Consider the following 21,399-nt stretch of genomic DNA (forward strand, 5'->3'; position numbering starts at 1 on the left):
TGAAATGGATGACTGGTTCGATGAGATATGCGTGCTGCGGCTACTATATAAGGTGGCTGATTGAGTGAAGAATGAAATAATTTGTGATAAAGCACGAGAGTTGCAGTGCGGCGGCGCAAAGAAAGAGGTGGCAGTCCAGATTTTGCTTTCAAAGATGAACTACTGATATCGTATGAGTAAGATGAGTGAATGAATCTGGCAGCACAGTTTTGTACCCCTTCTAATGCTTTGATTAAATACGCTTGATGTGGGCTCCATATGGCAGATGCATATTCTAATTTAGGTCTGATTAAAGATTTGTATGCAAGTAATTTTACATGTAGGGGGGCTAGGTGGGGATGGCGTTTGAGAAAACCAAGTGCTTTATTACATGCTGAAACTACATTAGCGATGTGGGTACGCCATGATGAATCATAAGACAAGGTTATTCCAAGATATTTATTAGATGGTACTGATTCAATTGCGGTGTTAACGATGGAATACTGGAAGTGATATGGGCTGTGGCGACGAGAAAAAGACACAAGTTTACATTTAGAAGGATTAAGGGTCATTAACCATGTGTTACACCAATTAAGCACGTTGTTAAGATTGGTTTGGAGATACAGGTGATCATGCTGGTTACTGATAGTGTGACAAATGACACAGTCGTCCGCAAACATGCGAATGCTGCAGGATACATGGTCGGGCAAGTCGTTAATATATATTAGGAAAAGAAGGGGACGAAGGACAGATCCTTGGGGAACGCTTGATGTGACTGGGAGAGAGTTAAATAGGTGGCCATTAACAAAGACTGACTGAGAACGGTTAGTGAGAAACTGTTCAATCCAACGAAGAATGTTAGGTTCTAGGTGCAGGTGTGAAAGTTTTAGCAAAAGGCGGCGGTGAGGAACTTTATCGAACGCTTTCGCATAGTCTAGAAAAATTACATCAGTCTGCATGTTACGGTCTAGGTTAGTGTGCAAGTTGTGAAGAAAGAGCGCTAATTGTGTTTCGCAGGAGTGACCTTTACGAAATCCGTGTTGTGATCGATGAAAAAAATTACATGAGTCCCAGAAACTTGTGATTTGAGAGTAAATGACATGTTCCATGATTTTACAGGGTACACTAGTTAATGAAATGGGGCGGTAGTTCAAGGGTGAGTCTCTGTTACCTGATTTGTACACTGGAACGACCTTCCCCGTTTTCCAGTCATCTGGAATGATTCCTGAGGCGAGCGACTGTGAAAAAATCAAAAATAAAGATAAATTCGCCATAGTGCAACTGGGAAATAGTAGCATGCTGCTATGTGTTAAAAACCACAAATAAAATATTTTGGTATAGTATACGGTGTTTCAAATGTTTTATGTGCACTGCACTGAGCATGCTTTGGCATCGAGAATATGCATTAATCAAATGGGTTCTAGTGAGGGCATCAGGTGGTGAACGGCATTTAGGTGACTGCGATTTGATTTTCGCATATGGCACCTCGTAAATGGCATCAGAGGGACCCTAAAACAGGTTTTTAAACTTTTTTGGCTTGAGCATTATCAAATCATTTGCACCTCGAGTATAGCGACATGCCGTGTACCAAGGAGGCTACAGACAATCATAGCTATACCCTTCTTCTCACCCTTGCCTTGCCTCCTCAATTCGTGAGACACGCTGGCATCCCTAGTGATCGCAAGGCTCTTATGAGCACACTTGACGGTGTGAGCCTCGTCCAGTCATGGCCTCCGAGATTGCACACCGACGGGTTGCGCACTGTCTCAAAGGCCATAGTCGAGTGTGCCCGGCAGCACACATGCCCTCTCTCAACAGTGACAAATACTGTGGTGTGGATGATATCTGCTTTGACAGGTGCTGCCACATTACCAGCTGATCTTATTTTATTCTTCTGTACGGCAAAAAACCTGCAAAATCATGTTAACTAAAATGAATTCAAGCGATCACCAAGGAGCGTAAACTTGGGCAACGTAGTTGTGTCTTCAGGGGTGAAGTTACAGTTGTAGACACATGGATCTAGAGTTCACTCGTCAGTGACAGCGTGACGCTCACTGCAGTGAAAAAGCTGATGCGATTCTGCTCACGAGATTACTCATAAACATTACATGGTGCTTTAGAAATGATCGATTGCTAGATATGTGGTACAAAACTCAGCTAGGACAATTCATTGCATCCAAGAAAATAAACCTCGTTATAAACCTGTCGCTCAGCTCAGGTCAACACGGAGCACATGGTAACACAAGCAGACGATGCTCGATGCTCATCCAATAAGATCGATCACTGGGTGCTCTACGTACTGGTAGCTTTCTAAGTGTTAAAGGCACGAGAAGTTGAAAACTCGTTTGGCTGAGCCCCAGCAATCTGCAGTGATTCACATGTTAAATGTCTTGTAATAAATTATTCAGTTGAGAGCTGAAATCGGTCTTCAAATGATCCTTAAAACTTGCTTTACTGGCTCAATGCGTTTATACGAAATTGTCAAGATCGCTTTAGGTTTCCTTTAAATTTTAAGACATCAGGGAGGTATTTGTATTTTCTGTGTCTGTGTAGCACTGGTATTATCCCGCTGCTCTTGTTTGTTTCTGTGTATTTTTTTACTTATGTCTTTATGTTTGTCTGTGTATTTTTCTCCTTGTTCTTCTTCCTTAAAAGGCTGCTGAGCACTTTCTATGGAACGCAAGTATCGTAGAGTCGAGGATGGACATGCTTCGTAAAGTGGACAAAGAAAGCCGTGCCTGCATGAAACAGGTTTGTTTAATTTTTTTTATTGGGCTTTAAATCAGTATTGTCAGTGGTTTAAAGTGATTACACTATTCGAAATGCACCTAAAGCTCATTACCGGGCTAGTCGGTTAGGATTCATAATTCATATGGCATAGCACATCCCGACAAGAGCAAAAAAAGACACACACACACGCAGCACTATCTTGAAACTGATGGTATCATTTTGATCACACTTGCTGTTCAGCAATAACAGGAGATTGACAAAAAGAAAGGGAACAACATGTGAAGAAACTGGCCTTCATGTCACGGATCGAATCCCAGCCATGTGGGTCGCATTTTCAATGAAGGTAAAACTGCGCGAGGCCAGCGTACTTAGATGGTGCATGTTAAAAAACACCTGGGGGTCAAAATTTCCAGATCCCTCCACTACAGTATCTGTTAAGGTCATATCGTGGTGTCGGGACTTTATACATTATTACATGTGAATATACAGCACAGAGCACTCACGCGTCGTTATTAATCACACAAGAATCTGTACCCGCCTACTTTATAGCTTTTTAGGCTTAGGAAAAGAAGTATGTTGATTCGTTGCTTTGACATAGGTGGGCACAGACTGTCATGTGATTAGTGATGACACTTGTATTCTCTGTGCTGTATATTCGCTTGTCCCCTCGGTTTTTGTCGCTCTACTGTTATTGCATAAATAGTTGTGTGATTGCAAATAAAATCGTTAGTCGTAAGTTTACTCCAGGTGTGTGTGTCCTTCTCTATTCCTTATGAATACTGAAATTCAGCCCCATTCTAATAAGCTGGCTCACATTACAGACATACATGATCAATAGTACGAGCCAAGACAAATGACATCTAAGCTCTCCTTTCTCTCTGGTCAGCTCGAGTTTCCATCATTGATAGGGCATGGAAACGCTGTCAGATCTACTTAAATGTTTTTCATAGAACAGCACGAAAACTGTAGTAATATTCGTGTGGTCTTCTTTTTTTTCCCAAAAAAGCAGTGCATTTCTCAGTAGTATTTCAAGGGAAATAAATTTATATTGTGCTCTCACCAAGCATGTCTGACTAGTTTTGCTTTCAGGTTTTAGCTTTGCGTTTAATAAACTTAAGCAGTATTTGTTTAATCTTTTTATTCTCCTCTCCTATGTATTGCATTCAGGTACTACGACTTGGGCAGACTGCAAGACGGCTCTACCAGCGAGAAAGAGAAGGGTCGTCATCGCGCACACAGTCTGCGTCATCTTCTACGGGAAGCACGCTTTCTCCGCCGGGGGCCAACACACTCGGCTGCCCACAACCACCTCCGCCGACGCCGACATCCCCAGGTGGCAGTGACACCCGAATACGCGGTATCCTCAAAAAGACATCGAACCACCCTGCACCTCTAACCTCTCTGGAGGCCGTCGGTGCAATGGGAAATTCCAACGGAGGAGAGCCACCGCTCACTCCTTCACCGTCGCCTCGGGTGAAGCAGGCACCGAATCCTGCGGAGCTCGGAACATCGCTCTAGTCGTCGCAGCAGCTCTGCAGAACCCCTCGAACTATGCTGTGAAGTGCAACGGGATCACTAAGTCATACACATGCCCGACCTTCAGAAAAATCAGCAGGTGACAGAACGGTAGCTGTGCATGTTTTGAAAGTTCCATCCATGCTGCTTGCATGGCCGGCCAACATGTACGGTTGTGTGGACATTTGATCTTAGCGAACGGGTGAAACAAGAGAAGTAACACTTTGTTTCTTTGTGAAGTCATCTTCCTACTTACCATGCAAAGCTTGGCTAACGTGTCATCTTGGAAGGGTGTGAAACCATGTCTTGGTTCACATAGAGCATTGTTTCTGACAAGCAGTGAGAAGGTGCAAGCACTATCAACTCGTGACTTGGCTGTGCTTGCAGCAAGTGTTCATATCTGCTAATGTCTGTAGCTGTGGATGTTGTAAAGAGTGAGTTCTTAGCCCAGACAGAGCCACGATTCAAAATTCAGCATAGTGTGCTAGTCAAATGGAGACGACTGCACTGGAAGTTTTAGTAATAATTTACGAGAGCTGTGCGCATGCTGACATGAGTAGCCAGTGGACGACCACTTGCACAAATGCACATTTTTAAAGAGTCCATGGGCTTGTCTCAATTCCAAGGTCATCATGTCCTGTGCAGCACTGCAGCCAGTAGGTTTTGGGCCAAATAATTACTGAAGGACTTTTGTCTCGGCAGTTCTGTGCAGCATGGTTGAATCTGAATAAAGAAAGATATGTTGCTGAAGAGATAGAGCATCGTTAAACGGCAAATTGAGTCAGTGTCACACTGCTTTCTGAGGCAACCTTTGCTGCAGGTTGGTCCCAGTTATCCCTCTGTAAACTACTGCTTTGTCATTTACTGTTACAATCGTCAGCTGCATACTATGTATGTGCTTACTGGTCTGATGCCACGGGTCTAGCTTGACACAAAGACTACTTTATTTTGTGCATAATGAGTTAGCATATATAGCTCTGAGTCTTCCTTCTGCTGCACAGAACTACAGAGCTGTACTGTTGAGCTTGTGTGCCTGCTGCACAAATACAGCCACTGCAACTTGTGTGCAACCAAGTGTACATCTGTGTATGCATTGCCTGTGCCAATGGTGTCAAGGTGCCTTTCACAGCTGTGACGACATGTGTGAACCTTCGACTTGAGGCTTGCCCATGCTCTTCAGAGAGGATATCGATCCCAGGTGTTCAGTATGGTATCACAATCAAGGTGATCCCACGTTTGCAACTGTAGCATTGGCACGAGCTTGACAAGAAACAGTGATAGTCACTGTCCGACAGCTTTCTGTAAATGCGGTCGACGAATTGCCGTGTTTGGCGTGGCATCTGCAGGTGGCTTACCTCAAGTCATCCACGTGTACATAGTTGGAACCTTATGAAGATGTCTGTCATTCCCAAGACCATAACTGAACCTTGAGAGTGCTTGGCCTAAATGTCCTCTGTTTTCGGCATACAGAGGGCCTTGCACAGCCAGCTTAGATGTTATGCTCTCTGCTGAGAGTCTGTACATATTAACTGACCAGTGTTCACCTTTTTGCTTTAACTTATTACGCAGAAGGAGGAAGACCTTCTTTACCTTTCACGTGTTGACAGAATCCTTCGGAGTGACGGTGGCTTGCTGGATCACCTCTAGCTAGTTTTGTTGTGGGGTACACTTTGTTGTTTGGCTGTTGTCAGTACAGTAGACTGAGCTCAAGCTGTACTTTTCACTCGCAGTTGAGGAAAGGGTTATCGTAATCGGAGGGAGCTCCTGCACTTTTTGCTTCGGAGAGGTGACAAGGAACACAAATCTCTAGTGGCATTTGCTGCAGCTGCTTTGTGATAGAGTGACTTACGGAATGTGTGCATAATTCAAGTTGTTGCCTGTGAAAGCCTGCTGCATAATGTGTATGCTGCATGGTCACAAAGGTACTGTTTGTTGCAAGGCTAGGATATTGTTAGGCAGTGTTGAAGTGTACCGAAAGAGTAGTGTTGCTATTTCGCTTTATTTTCTAGAATCGAATCAGACATGGACAAAAGAACCAATGAAGCAATTACTGGCTAATTCCCAATCTGTTGTTTTCACTTTGGGATGATCATGTACTGGGCAAGAAAGTTCGGGGAGGACATTGCACCTAAAGACTTTTGTGAAAGTTCTCTATCGATTTAAGTCAAACTCAGCTCTCAAAAAGCATTTGAAATGCTTGATACTTAACATACTTATTATACTAACAAAATAATTGCTTATTTGAAATCTGCACACAAATGTACACAAACTCAGCAAGTTTCATCTCAATCAGTAAGGAATTGAAAGTCTGCACATGCCTTGTAGAAAAAAAGGCTTGTGACGTTTCAATAAGCTAACAAGAAAAACAGCCTCAGCATTTTTATTACTTAGCCCATAAGTGAAACTTTCTTTAGTACTTGTCGATAAATGAGTGATCACTCAGCTGCCCTGTGCTCCATATCTACAGTGAACTATTTTGTTGGGTGTATTGGCCCCCAACTTCTTGCATAAAATTAAATTGTTTAAAGCTAGCACTGTATTTGTCTTATTTTTTTCTCCACATTCATAACATGCTACTTTGGCAGTGCACTTAAAGCTTCAAGCATTCAAACCTAGTTGTTGGCAGTTTCTCATATTTTGCACAGTACATGCTTTGAACAGTTCTTTTTGGTACTCGATGTGCAAGTGCGATATAAAAGAAGAAAGATCTTGAGGATTTATTTTGGCAGTGCACAGAAATTGGCACTGCACTGAAAGCTTCATGTGCAAGTTTTGGCAGTTTCTCATACGTTGTGCAAGCTCAACATTGTTTGAACTGTTATTTTTGGAAGTGTACATGCAAGTGGGGTAAAAAAAGATGTTGAGGAGGGTTTACTTTGGCAGTGTACTAAATTGGCAGTGCACTTAAAGCTTCAAGCACAGGTGTTGGCAGTTTTTGTCATATTTTGTGCATTACATTGTTTGAACAGTTTTGAACATTGTTAGGACAGAAAAAAAGAAGAGAGATGTTGAGGAGGATTTTATTCTTGCTTGACAACACGATGGAGCTCAGCATAACTGTGGTCAAGTGTCACCAGAATGTTTGAATTATCAAGGTTCAAGCAAACACTTACACGCATGATATTCCTTGTAATCGGACTGCTCTCAAATTGCCGTTCTTTATTTGTTTCACTGTCTTCGTTTTATTTACGGTTATTTGTGGCTGTAGCTAAAACAATCAAGCTTTTTTTTTTCATACTGTTTCATCAGGGTGATCAACGTGCTTCACTATCCCTGTCCTGCAATTACATCAGTACTGTGTGCATTCTTTGTCTCAAGAAATTTTGTGGCTTACTTGTGATAGGTGAATTTGAGGCTCATATCTCAGCGCCCATTTGTATAAGGAGCCTTGCTTAAGCTGTGCAACCGTTCTGTCTGAGCTGAGGCTTGTGACTTGTGTTTACTGCTTGAACTATGCAGATAACTCTACTCCTACTGGAACACTATTGTTTTTTGATGAATTGTTATTGTGGCTAGAGTTTATATTATTGACACAGGATTCACAGCCCTGCACACTTGACTGGTTAGTTAACTATTGCAGAGATGTTGCGCTTGCTATCAGACAATGTTTTGTCTCATTAAAATCCTTTGCCTGGGGTTTTGTACCACTAGTACACCCTCATGTGGGCACCACTTCTCAATAGCAGAGGCACTTGTTGCATTTGTTGAAAAATCTGTTGTCCAAGAGCAAAGTGATACGTACCATATAACTGTTGGTAGATGCTTACTCTAGAGACCTCTGTAAATTAGGTCAGAGTAATCATGGTGCAACTGAAATGCTGAAGCACATATATCTAAAGGTTGATTTGTTTTTCCTTACAATTATTTGAAACAGAGGCTACTTGCTGACGAGTATCACACAGCAGGACTACTTTGAACTATTTGGTGTGTTGCTGACTCACATATTCAAATTTAAACGAACTTGTTAAAAGTGACAGTCGATATTCAGTGGTTACTTGTCAGCAAGGAGGCGCTTAGGAAGCAACCAGTTAACGGGAAGTTGTACATTAAGTGTACTATGGTTACAAAGAAAACTTGCGATTCATTAACTTAATACCCACTGTACAAAAAAAAAATTTCTTTTACGAGGCTTTCTTTGGAATGGGGTTCGCTTGTTTGTATAGTATCCTCAAAATGTGGTTTCTGTACACAAAGGGAAGGTAATGCTTTTTTTTTTTCCTTGGGAAACATGAGAAAACAAAAAGAGAAAGGAAAAGCTGTTTTCAAGCTTTAGCTTTTGAATAATTCTTGATTCCCTTTTAAAAATAACACGAATGCATTCAAACCTTATTATAACAAAGTTTTATCTTACATAATAATAAGTTTGTTATATCAAAAAATTTGGTATAAACGCTTATTTCAAGCACTATAGTCAGACTTTGCAAGACTATTTTTTGCTTACTTCATTATTACCAATATTTCGTTATATCTGGTTTCATTATAACGGGGTTAAAGTAAGTACCCTTAGAGAACCTTGGGCTGACCATAACTGGCACCTGAGGCTAATAATTGTGGCTTCTGTCAGGGCACGGTTGTAGGTTTCGTCAAGCCAGATCTGGAGAGTTTCTATCTGCATGAGAGTTGCTAGAGGCTTGTGAGCTGAAAAGCCAGGATTTAAGACAAAAGCCCCCAAAAATGAGAATTTATGGAATTTTCTCGTAAACGAAAATATTTTAATTCTAATAGAAAATGTGACTTGAGTACACAGGGGAGTTGAAAAAGGCACATTAGCTATTTTGTACAGCAAAAATATGCTCAACTATGAACGAAAGCGTATATTTCTTTTTACACAATGTCTCCTGGGTAGTCTCCATTCAGTTTAATGCATGTTTGCCTGTGCATGATTAGCGTAACTTCTTGATTCTCGCAATGTATGTTTGACTTCAGCACTCAACTACTCAACATCCTTGACAAACTTGCAATTTGTGGACATGATCACTAAAATAACTATATTCACTTGAAAAATGCAAATAAGCTCCCCCCCCCCCTGCAATAAAAAAAACTGAAAAAGCAGCTGTAAAATTCTGCAAGCGATTCAGTGAACCAGGGTGCATCAGCTGCACTGGTTTGATACGATTCTCCACTGTTGCACTGAGCTGCGCCAAAACCATGACATTTGTTGAAATTTTGCTACACTGCGCCAAAATGCCCGAGCAGCCTTAGGTGCTCTAATTTCAGGGAGAAATGAAGACCACTTTGGCCACCTACAGCTTGCATCATCAATCCAAGCATGCAAACCCTAGGCCTAAAACCGGGTGTAAGATATATACTATTTAGGCAAGGACATTTGCGAGACGCGATCGGCCAGATAAAGTAACGATGCCACGCGTTCATCAGTATCCTGACCGCAGTGGTTACCTATCAGCAGGACGCCGTAACTTCAAGACAAAAAATTAGGGGACCCTAAAGCTTCGTGTTTAAAAGTTGAACGCTATAGCAACATCCTGTTCGTAGTGTGTACTTCAAACACTAAGTGCATGAAACCTGTTCGAATCTGCTATGCACCCACTACGTGGCTTTATAAGGGAATACGTGCAGTAGCATGTGTGCCTTTTGTTGCGGGGCACTGACTTTCGACCACAGAGCCATTATGACAATAACATATTCTGAAGCCTGTTGGCAACAGGCGCTTGAGCAGGCATTGTAACTGCAATATTTAATGTGGCATTGCGAAGCATATATACAGGACGCGTGTGTTTGTGAAGCATGAAAGGTACTTTCACTGAATTTCTAAGCAGAGAAAGTTCTTTTCACTGTTTCCACAAGCAGAGGCGTGGCCGTGCGGTAGAACAGCCGCTTGCCACACGAACAACCCGGGTTCGATCTCCACTTCAATCCCACCAACCTGGCTTGGTTCCCACTCAGACGGAAGACCTGGCCGAAGCGTCGGACGCAGACGATCCAGGTTCCGGCCAGATAACGCGGCCGTCCACGCTGTTGCCGTCCAACCACCAGCTGGGGCGGCATTGCTGGCACGAGTACTGCATCTCGGGGCGCGGCCTGGCCTGCTGTTCTCTTCCTTGCCGCGTCGTCTCAAAGTCCATTTCTCCTCGCATGACACGCAAAACAAGCGTGTCGTGCGAGGAGAAATGGACTTTAAGACGACGCGGTAACAACACACACGGCGTTTATGACAGAGCACGAAAGATAAAAATAGAACATAGAACCAAAAACCACGAAGGCGAATAAGTAACAAACTGTCTGATCGAATGAGAAAACTATAGAACGCGAGTTCAAGACGAAAGTTCCAAAATCTCACGATGAGATAGGGGGCCCGACGGACGCCGAGGTGCAGGGCAGGAGGTGGCGACAGGCGATCAAGAGCAGGGTGCGTCTCGATGCGCGACGCTATGGTGACGATGACGCTTGGCGGAGTGGGGGCGTGGGTGCGACTACGGAGCAGTCAACCCGCATCGGAGACGCTATGCTCCATGCGTGTAAATGGCCAGCCCGTCCAGCAAACAGCTTGCGTCGAGACGCGATGCTCGGCGCAACCGCGACCATTAGCCAGGCCACGTCCGTCCCTGTGCCGAACGGCTGAACACGGAGATGCCTCGCCGAGATCCACGATGCCCCCGGCAAGGAAGAGAACAGCAGGCCAGGCCGCGCCCCGAGATGCAGTACTCGTGCTGGCAATGCCACCCCAGCTGGTGGTTGGACGGCAGCAGCGTCCAACCACCAGCTTTATTTTATTTGCATCTTTCTGTATTTTTCGGTCACAGATAAGATGAGGATTTTTCGCTCACAACCAACGACACCGACACCAAAATTTTCGTGAAACAAGCTTTTTAATGCTATGGAGTAAAAAAATGTGTTGTTGTAGCCACCAAATCCTTCTCAGGTGATATGAATTTTCTTGTGACCAAACACGGTAATGACATGCTAGGAAGTTTAAAGCGTATGCCACGTTTTCAGCATGCGAACAAACTTAATGTGCTGTGAATGCCAGCGTTGCCAGCCATCACGTTGGTTTCCACAAAACCTGCACATAAAACCTTTTTCTGTCTGGGAGTTGTGCCGTCCCACCGATAAATATTTGGTGCCTTCGCCGGGCTAATGGGTGCATGCTGTTGTTACTTTATCTCGTCGAACACGCCTTGCAAGCGAGCTGAGGAGTTGTGCTCTAAATCTAACCGCCACCATAGAAGAAAACAAAAAGGGGGGAGTGGGGTGCTGTTCGAAATTTTGTGGGCTTTGTTCTAACCCGCGCAGAATGCAGTTAAAACTACCTTTCCCGCAGTACACCATTGTCTTGTGGATAAGCGCTTTATGATTTCGAAGGGGTTATTAGCGCTAGTCACGGGACACAGCACATTGTGTTCACTTATTCATGCATGTATCTGCTACATAATTAGGAGTGCTAGTATGATTGCTGACGTCTTACAAAAGTTACTTGCAATCATTTTGAGTATTGAATGACATTTCTGCTGCCCTAAAAAATCGTACTCCAGTAATTTTTTTCGCCACCCTACTCCTCTGCTTTATGATTTTTCTAAATTTCACCGTTGCCAGCTTGGCAAAGTTACATTTGAATTTGCAGTCTGTCAAAGGACAGACTTTAGGGGTGCAGCAAATTAATGGGGCATTGTTTGCTTAGTGGTGTGGTTTAAAACACTACTTTCTTAGAAAAGATGGTGCCCATCTTCACTCTGCTTGATTTAGGTGAAATGAAATGGCTTGTACATATAGTTTTTTTTTCTAAACTTAAGCCATCTGTTTTATACTGCTCCAAATTTGGTCTTTCATGATAAAAAATTGATGCCTTTTTTACTGTAACCTGCTTCCAATTTGGGTCGTAGGACTCTAAAAGTAACATTTTGCTGCTCCAAACATTGCTCCAAATGCTCCCCAAGTGAAGAAGCGCAAATGCATTTATTATAAGTGGAGCTGGCGACTCTTATCTGCACAATGAAATGATAACAATCGCTGAGAGGTTGGGCAACTTTCTTGTTGCACTTATGTAGTTGACGTTACAGACTTCAGGCCATCCTGATGTCATGGAAGTGAGCATTAGCAAATGCTTATCCAAGCCAGAGATGTCAAGAGAGTCCAACCATTATGCCAACCGATGTGAAAGGCAAATTTTTAGAAAAGCTGGGGTAGATACCTACAGTCATTTCTGAACCTGGTGGAATTTCCACTGCTGTTTCGTCATAACTTTCAGATCTCATATGCTACAGGCACAAATTATGATTTGATGTCTGCAAATACGTCAAATTTGGATGGCATCATTTCAAGGCACTCAGTATTACGTTCCAATAAAATGAAGGAATGTATGGTTTTGTTTGAATTTTGGTAATTTGTGATAATTAGCCTGAAAATAAAAATCTAATTTTTCAATTAGTCAGCTTTAGTCCTTGCCTAAAAAGAATCAAATATTAGGCTTGAAGCACATGCAAAGTTTGCTTTTTGGTAGAACAATTGTAAAAAAAAACATGGTAGCGTATCCAGCATAGTGATCCTGGGCAGGGATACACAGCACGAGGAAGTTGAATGACAGCTACTTGTTCACTCGGGAAGCTTACACAAATGTGCACACTGTGTTTCAAGCCATTTGAAGAACCTCGCATAGCATGACACGTCTCAAAACTTGATGGCTACCGTCGTACACACCTTTACTGAAAGAGGTATTGGTCTTTCTAAAAGCGCACCAGCAAACTATATAACCTACCAAACACCAGGCTATGTCATTGTGTCTGCCCATAGGAAAGCAATTTTGCGGCCCCTCTTTTGACCATCTTGTTGAAGCAAATGTTACTTACTGTCAACACTGACATTTAACACTCAACAAGAAATTATGTTGTTCTTTTTTTAAAGCACTGCTAAAATGAAAAGGTTATGCGAGCTGACGAGTGTTTTGGAAGACAATCCACATTTTCTAGTTTACCCGTACTCTGAACCACAGCATTCCAGTGCTGAGACCCTGCTTGAGATACATATTTTTATTTTGAACAGATCTTGATGAAACATTTGCAGATTTTTGTTTTAGTGTCTCGACTTCAATTACAAAATTAATTTTGTAGCACAACTTACTGTTTCTAAAATGTAAAATGTTTCGTGTATATTGTTAGAAGCGAGATTTATTTATTAATTGTGAGTTACAAAGCAAGTTAGATATCACAATTACCTGGAATGAGTGCTGTATACAGTAAAACAGGTGTGTCCTAGGCCCATTTGAACAAAAGTTATAATTAGCTGAACATTCCCAGCTTGATCCCAGTTCGATCCAGCTTGACATAGCTCACTCTTGCAAATGTTCAACGTACCATAACTTTTGTTGAAGTGGGTTTAGAACATCTATTCTTGTTTTACTGCATACAGTATTGATTCAAAGTTGTTGTGATTTGTTTATTTGCTCTCTCACACAGTTCAGTGATAAATATTGCTCCTAAGAATACAAAAACTGTTGAATACACGTAGTTCCAAAACTGTGTGTTTTGTTTTAAAACAATAATTGCATGTCTGAAATCACTTGATAAAAATACATAACCTGTGAATGTTTAACGATGTGCTGAAAAAAAAGCCCTTTTTCAAGCAGGGTCTCCTCTTAACGGTCCTTTTTTCCTTCTAATCGGTGAACTATCTTACGCACCACTCTAAGTGAAAGTTGACTGTTACCAACGTAGCACATGCACAGCACCCAGTTGTTAATGTGATTAGCCACTAAAAAGAAAAAATACAGTAATTTTTTAAAGAACATTCACGATTTCTTGCCTTTGCTGTTCAAGACTTCAAAAAAATTGTTCTTGTTGAAGCTGCATTAGATCACAAACCCTGGGCATACATAATTATGCACTCACAGAGCCATTTTCATGGTGTGCTCATTTTCAAGTGTACAATGCTATGAGGTTTCTATTCAGTTCAACCAACTGAAGGGAAGCTGAAGTGTTGCTGCAACAGAACTTGCGAGATTTGATAATGTTGGTGAAAATTTAACTCTTTGGAGGTCCGGTCTACGGTTTCGTAGCAAGGCTTTAAAAAATGAAAAGCCGATGTTCTTATTGCATCTAGCAGCTTTTATGTGTAAAGTTTGTGAAGTTGTGGTTAAGTTAGCATTCTGTCAGATCTACACTTGTTTTTGTGAATGGATAATTACATTAACAGGATAGTTACAGTATGTTAACCAGATAATTAAGTGACATGATAATTACACTTATTGAGAATCATTACAGTGAATGGGTAATTAAGCTTAGTTAAAGAAGATGCCAAGTATGAAGCCCTGACTAAATTATTAAAGTACACTTTGTGACATTCAGCTGTTTTCATTCGTGTTGGCATTTACACATGCACTGTGTTCGTAGGTTGGGAAAAAACATTTGCCAAGTGTTTGAAAAAAAAAAAAAGCTCTGCAGCTTCCCTTTTGGGCTGTTTCACTTTACCATTGAACCGCCCGACATTCATCATGACATTTACTGACAGAGATTTGTAAAATTTGACTTCTTGAGTTGCAGTGTGTTAGTGATCACTGAATCTCTAGTATTGGTGAACTCGTAAAAGCACGAGAGCACATTGTGTCAGCATCGAGAAGATCTTTCCTATATCACGCATCACGTGTGTTTGTGCTCTCAAAGTCATGCATGACAGTTTCTGACTTTTTATTTAGGTTGCCATCTCTCACGCATATGTGAGCCATGTTTGGTTCCAGTGCTGCCATTAGAAATCTTACAGTATATCCGCCAGATGTGGTTTGATCCATTGACGAGAACTTTCTTGTTGTCTGTAAACAAATAGACAGAGACATTGGAGCCGGCATGTGGATTTCAGACTGTTTAAAGAAGGGTTGGGTCATCAAGTTCTTAATGCATGCACACTATCAGTGCAAACAATACAATGAATAAAAACACTGCGTTGTGAAGATAGTTCTACTAAAAAATTATTCCCCCAACCTTCATCTTCGGCAGCTGTGCGTATCTGAAATGCTATTAAGTGAGCTCGCTAACCACATACTGCAGTGGTACCTTGTCCCGTCTGATCATCCTTCTTTCAGCCAATTTTATTTTTGTCATCAAGTGAAGCAGCTTATGTTTGATAAAAAATATTCCATTCTGCTTTGACACAGAATTAGTACGCCATTGTACAAAAAAGAGATGCATTAGCTTATAAGAGGCCACCCTAATGAATGCTTTAAATTATGAAAGTGGTCTGTCATTATCATGTGGCCTTTACACTTGTTGATATCATAGTATTAAGAGTGATGACCATCCAGTAATGTTGGCCTACCAAACTACAAATGGGACTCCTTTATCTGGTTTGTCCAGCTAGCCAGTGATATTGCATTCATGGCATTTGCTGGTCATTCAGTTATGCACAATTCTCGCACCATATAGTCTTTGTGATTGCTATTTAATCTACAGGCTATTGTTTGCACGGCCCCAGAAAATAGATTTCAAAAGGCAATAACCATTAAAGTAAAATTAGCACATCAAGTTCCGCTGTTTTCTTGTACAGAAGTGATCCACATACTGCACCTAAATGTGCACTGAGGACGCCACCTGCATGGGTGGTGAAATGTTTATGTAATTTTGCTATGTTTCTGACAAGTCGGACTAAATGTTTCAGAATCATGCTGTATCGAGCAAAAATATGTCGCATGGGGCATTCAGGTCTGCATGGTCTGAGCCGCGATTGGTCATTCACTCCTCTAATGGTTACTGGACGGAAATTTGAAATCTCTTTTTAATTGCAAGATTACGAAAATATGAGGAGAGAACGGGGAGGGGGGGGGGGGGGGAGTGTAAAAGTCCACCTAGTGGACTCCTATAGAATAACCCTCCAGTCCTTATCGTCAAAGTTGAATTCTGATCGTATGTTGGCGTCCATATGTTCTTCATAGCCACAAGAGATTCCTGATTCGCTCAACTCTTGAATTTCGACGATCCACTTAGACTGCATCATGGTTCTTGGAGTCTCACATGCTGACACTCTGACAATACATTGGAATGAATCTAGATACACTGAAGTGGCAGCACTGTGACTACTTGCGCATTTAATGCACTCAGGCCATTCATTCCATTTTGTTAATATTCCTCTCGACTTCCGCCTTCAGTGCAAAGTGTGCTTTTGTCCAGTGAACTTGACTGAATAGAGTTACCCACAGTTCCTTCAAAGAGTTCAACTAGTCTATTGTTTTGTCATCATGCATTTTTATTTTTCTTAGTATGTTTAAAGAGCTGTTCAATGCAAAGTGACATGAATTGATGTTGCAAGAGTACCTTTAACACTTGAACCGAAAAGTGTGTTCTGTCTCTGTACACTGGTGTTTTATTAAAGGAAAGCGGTTACCATTATTTATGCACCATATAGTAAAAATGTTTCTTTCCTGTCGGTATACCGTGGGCATGGCTTGTGCTTGCTTTCGTTTGTAGGGTCTCCTTGGAATGGCGAGCACTTCGGCATGCAACATCTGCGCCTGCGAGGAAAGGCTTGAACACATTCTATGTCATTGCCCAGCATACCAGACCGAACGACGTATTATGGAAGCCAAGCTCTGTCAGCTGGATTCACGGCCGCTTACAGAAGAGAAGATCCTGGGACCTTGGCCGACGGCTTCTTATACGTGCAAAGCCACGAAAGCCCTCTTGTACTTTTTAAGGACCACCAGACTTCTAGACCGCTTGTGAAAGAACTGTGCGAGACCGTGCTGTGTAGTCTCGAGCTGACTATTCATGCTTCTCTTTCTTACTCCTCTTCTTTTCTATCTCTTTCCGTTCTATTATTCTTCCTTTTCCCCACACCAAGTGTAGGGTAGCCAACCGAGCCAAGCTTGGTTAACATCCCTGCCTTTCCTCTCTATTTATCTCTCTCTCTCTCTTGTAGGGAGCGCTACATCTGCCGTATTCTCGCTGTATTGCTGTGGCCTCTGGCGACACCGCGAGCTCAGTCGATGCCTATCAACCGCCGCAACAGGCGGCGCCGCTTACCGTCCCATCTGGCATTCTTTATTCATTCAGAAAAAAAAAAGAAAACAGGAATGTTGGTGGGAAGAGGTAGCGAAATGGGAGAGGAGCGCACGACAACTGTCTATTGAAGATGGGAGAGCCGGTGAAACCACGTTGCAGCAACAGAGGAGGAGCCGGCGTTGCATCGCATATCGCATGTGTAGAAAGGGTGGCTCGATGGGATTCGCCATCTTCTTCGTAACGAGACCAAGACGAAGCAGCGCGAGCCGAGGACACAGAGGGAGAACGAGCCGCACGCCTCGAAAAGCGTAACCGTACAGAGATCCAAGCTAAACAATAACCGTACCTCATACTATGCAAGCCCCAGCATAACGAAGTTAAGCCATAGCCATTTTTTTTACAGCGAAAGCTGTTGTGAGATCACAACAAAGGCAGTTTTTGGCGCCGTAGTTGTCCGCCGCCGCCGCTGGTCTCCGTAAACACTATCGCCGAAATTAGAAAGAAAAGAACTAAACAAGAAAAAAAACATCCAGGATACGGAACGGTGTTGGAATCTGGGCTCTTTCCGTGGCAGCTCATATTCTACCACAGAGCCATACCGCTACTTGAAACTTTGTAGCAAAAAGACGCCTTCATGTCGAGGAGGAACTACGTTAACATATGTATGCATTAATTTATAGCCTGGTAGAAAAGAAAAATAACAACTAGGCGTCACACAATGAGAATCGCGCAATGAGTGTGTCGTTGAATGCTTCCAACCCATTACAAAAGGCTCAAACATAATTCTTCATTGTTAAAAGTTTTCCCAAAGCAATCAGCCTTTATTATTATGTCATGTTAATGTCATCTTTATCGTGTCAATTTATACAGCAGGCTTCGTTCCCACCACTAAAGGGATGGCTGGCGACGGCGGTGAGACCCCGAGTACGTAAGACCCTGAAGTGATGTCTACGCTAACGATGGCATGCCCGTAGATCTATGAGAGGAGCGAATACCTTCTTTTCGTGTGACCCTGCGGTGCTCAAGTGTCTCGCCTGATATGTGCAACGCTTACTAAACGTGAGCGTCTTGCTACCGTTGCATACATTCTTCAGTACAAACATCTTCTGGATCGCAGCGGGAAAATCTGCTTCTCGGCAACCACACCACCACGCCGTAGGTCCCGCCTCGCCAGAGGCTAGCCTGTCACCGGCACCAACCGGCAGCACCCAAACGCGGCAGCCATGGATGTGCAAACTGAAAGCAATCACAGTGACCTTCACGGTCGCTACCTCTCACCAGACAACCGCCCTAAAACTTGTAATAATGATATGTGAGGTTTCTCTCAAAACCACGATATGATTATGAGAGACGCCGTGTCCACACGGAGGGATCCGGAAAGTTCGACCACCTGAGGTTATTTAACTTGCTCCCAAAACTGAGCACACGAGCCTACAGCATTTTCGCCTCCATCGAAAATATAGCCGCCGCAGCCGGGATTTGATCCCACGATCTGTGGGTCAGCAGCCGAGTGCCTTAGCCACTAGACCACTATAGCTGCGGTGGGGTGCCCTGCACCTCGTCCAACTCAAAGAATTGGTTCTCCGAACGACCAGTTACCCTGTCGCCGCTTACCCGCCACCCGCTGCAGTGCGTGGTGTCATCTCCCAAGCCTACTAGGAGGAAACTTCGGAGCCGATGCTGCAAGACCTTCAGACTCGTAACCCAGACGCTGAAATCATCGCGGTCCGCAGAATGGGTAGGACACTCTTCGCATTAATCACCTTTGTCCGCGTACCAGTACCTCACACCATTCGCTACTTGAAGTGTACAGGTGCACACAGTACAAGGGAAGCCCAGCTGCACGCACAAACTGTCGCGGACTGGGTCACACATAAGACGTGTGCCACCATCCAGAGAGTGACATGTGCTCACGATTCGAAGACAAGCATGACCAGCAAGTTGTCCCTCCCCTATCCCAAGCGGCATTTCCTGTGGGGGTCAGCTCCTCAGGTGCACTGGATCGTGCAATGTGAGAGATCGTGTTGCGAAATGCGCATCCCACTACCTCAGAAGACAATGTTTCCTACCAAAGAATACTTTCCTCTGCTCGGCAACACCAACTCATCTACGTCTGCGTGGTCCTCCGGGGTCATTGGAGCGGGCGGCACGACCTCCCAGAACACGGAACTGAAGGCTCTGCAGGAAGAGTTAGGGCCGTTCCACGTGCTCCCCGCACAGCCACAACGTACGTGCCGGGACCCCTACCGCACGCAAGCAGGGGACAAATAAGCCAATTCGCGACGCTCTATCACCCTCCGCAGCGTCGCCAATCGGCTTATTTGTCCCCCCGCTTGCGTGCGGTAGGGGTCCCGGCACGTACGTTGTGGCTGTGCGGGGAGCACGTGGAACGGCCCTTAAAGCAGCTCAGGGCAGCCTTCTCTGCCTCCACCCCAACTCTACCTCCATTTCACCACTCCCTTTGTTTTTCCATCCCATCTGACCAGCCTCCTCAGAAAAAAAAAAGGGAAGCCTGATGAGAGCCCAGCCCTACCCATAGACCTGGAAGCGAAATTTCAGGATATTGCCAAGAACTTAGAAGCCAGGTTCACAGATTAAGAACGGTAATAGTGCACTAAAAACGAGGACACAAAGAAGGCACACACACACACACACACACACACACACACACACACACACACACACACACACATGCGCTAAGTATGTGTTTGTGTGGGCCTTCTTTGTGTCCTCGTTTTTAGTGCGCTATTACCATTTTTAATCATGGAATACCAACGTACCCAAATGTCTACCTTGGTGTGAGGTTCACAGAGCTGATTGCGGTGCAAGTCACCGCACAGTGTCACATTATAATTCAAGCTATCATTACCCGTATTATGGATAATACGGATAATGCGCATCATGAGCAAAGCGGATGACCGTTTAGCTCATCTTACATCAGGGCTGTCACGAGCCTTGCCTGCCACAGCCTCCTTCGAAACCCCTGCCTCGCCCATTCACTTTACAACATGGCTCCTCCTACGGGCTTTTGTTACAAATTATCCAATGGAACTGCTAGGGCTTTCGACGAAAGCGTGGCCCTTTGCACGAAATCATTATCAATTGTTCATTACCACAAGACATTATTGCTATTCAGGATGCCAATATAGCCTGACAGGTAACTGCCAGGCTATATTGTTATTCTATCAGACTCAACAGATGCTCCTTGCGTGATAACATACGTCGGTGACTCCTTACTTTACGTGCAGCATGACATATCTGCCCCTATCGCTCACACTCTCGTTGCAATTTCGCTTACTAACCCAGTGCAGCCATTTGCAAGGCTAACTGGGCTCATATATGTGAGGATCTCCGCGGTGACATCTCTACAACCCGCGCTTGGCACCTGTTGCGCCACATGCAATCTAAAATCCCACGCAATCTAAAAACAAGACGCGTCTTAGCACTCGCCGCCTCACTCATAACCATCAACAGTACACCGATGCCTTTTTTACGCAGGTGAAATGCACCTATACTACGCCTGGTCTTCCTACTAACACCCCGAGTACACTGGCACATCCCGACCCCAGCTTGATGCCATAATTACAAAATCGGAATTTCGCGCAGCGTTATCTGAAATTGTGCATTACAGCAGCCGGTGAAGATCAATTTACTAATGCTGCCATCCGAAATCTTGATGACGCTTCCATATCTGGTCTAGGGAACTACTTTAATGTTGGGAAGCTGATGTCCTCCCTGCCTCGTGGAAATGCGAAAGCCACATATTTATCCCTAGACCTCACAAACCCATTATCATGGTCTATTTGCGTCCCATTTTATTGACATCCTGTCTTGCCAAGGTCTTCGAGTACATAATCCTTGCTAGACTAACGACGTACATGGAAAACAACCAACCTTTCCCCGGCAGCATGATGGGATTTCGTGCGCATCTTTCTGCGCAGGATGTCATACTCCAAATTACCCACGCCGTGCTTGACGATACCATTTCTACCTTACTAAAGCTATCCTGGCGGTGGACCTCACTAAGGCATTCGATTGAAGTCGACATGATGCCATGTTAACGCAACTGCAGGCACTACAAGTAGGTCCCAGAACTTATAAATACGTTCGTGCCTTTCTTTCTGGGCGCACTGCCTCCTTGCACATTGATAACCTGAGCACGGCACGCTCGGCGAAGTCGCGGAACTCCTCAAGGTGCGATACTCTCCCCCTTCCTCTATATTAAAGAGCTCTTGTT

The 21,399-nt window shown here is 43.7% G+C and overlaps 1 protein-coding gene across 3 annotated transcripts in view; it reads left to right on the forward strand.

Moving 5' to 3' along the window:
* Positions 1-16,558, forward strand: part of LOC119181260 (inactive phospholipase C-like protein 1) — a 142,886-nt gene extending 126,328 nt beyond the window's left edge. For all 3 annotated transcript variants that reach the window (XM_075874915.1, XM_075874914.1, XM_037432464.2), the window contains 2 exons: positions 2,635-2,730; positions 3,877-16,558. In XM_075874915.1, the coding sequence (XP_075731030.1) occupies positions 2,635-2,730; positions 3,877-4,227 (447 nt within the window). In that variant the 3' untranslated portion in view covers positions 4,228-16,558. The remainder of the gene's footprint in view (positions 1-2,634; positions 2,731-3,876) is intronic.
* The last annotated feature ends 4,841 nt before the right edge of the window (positions 16,559-21,399 follow it).

This window comes from Rhipicephalus microplus, chromosome 10 (assembly GCF_043290135.1).
Source record: "Rhipicephalus microplus isolate Deutch F79 chromosome 10, USDA_Rmic, whole genome shotgun sequence".
NCBI classification, from domain to species: domain Eukaryota; kingdom Metazoa; phylum Arthropoda; class Arachnida; order Ixodida; family Ixodidae; genus Rhipicephalus; species Rhipicephalus microplus.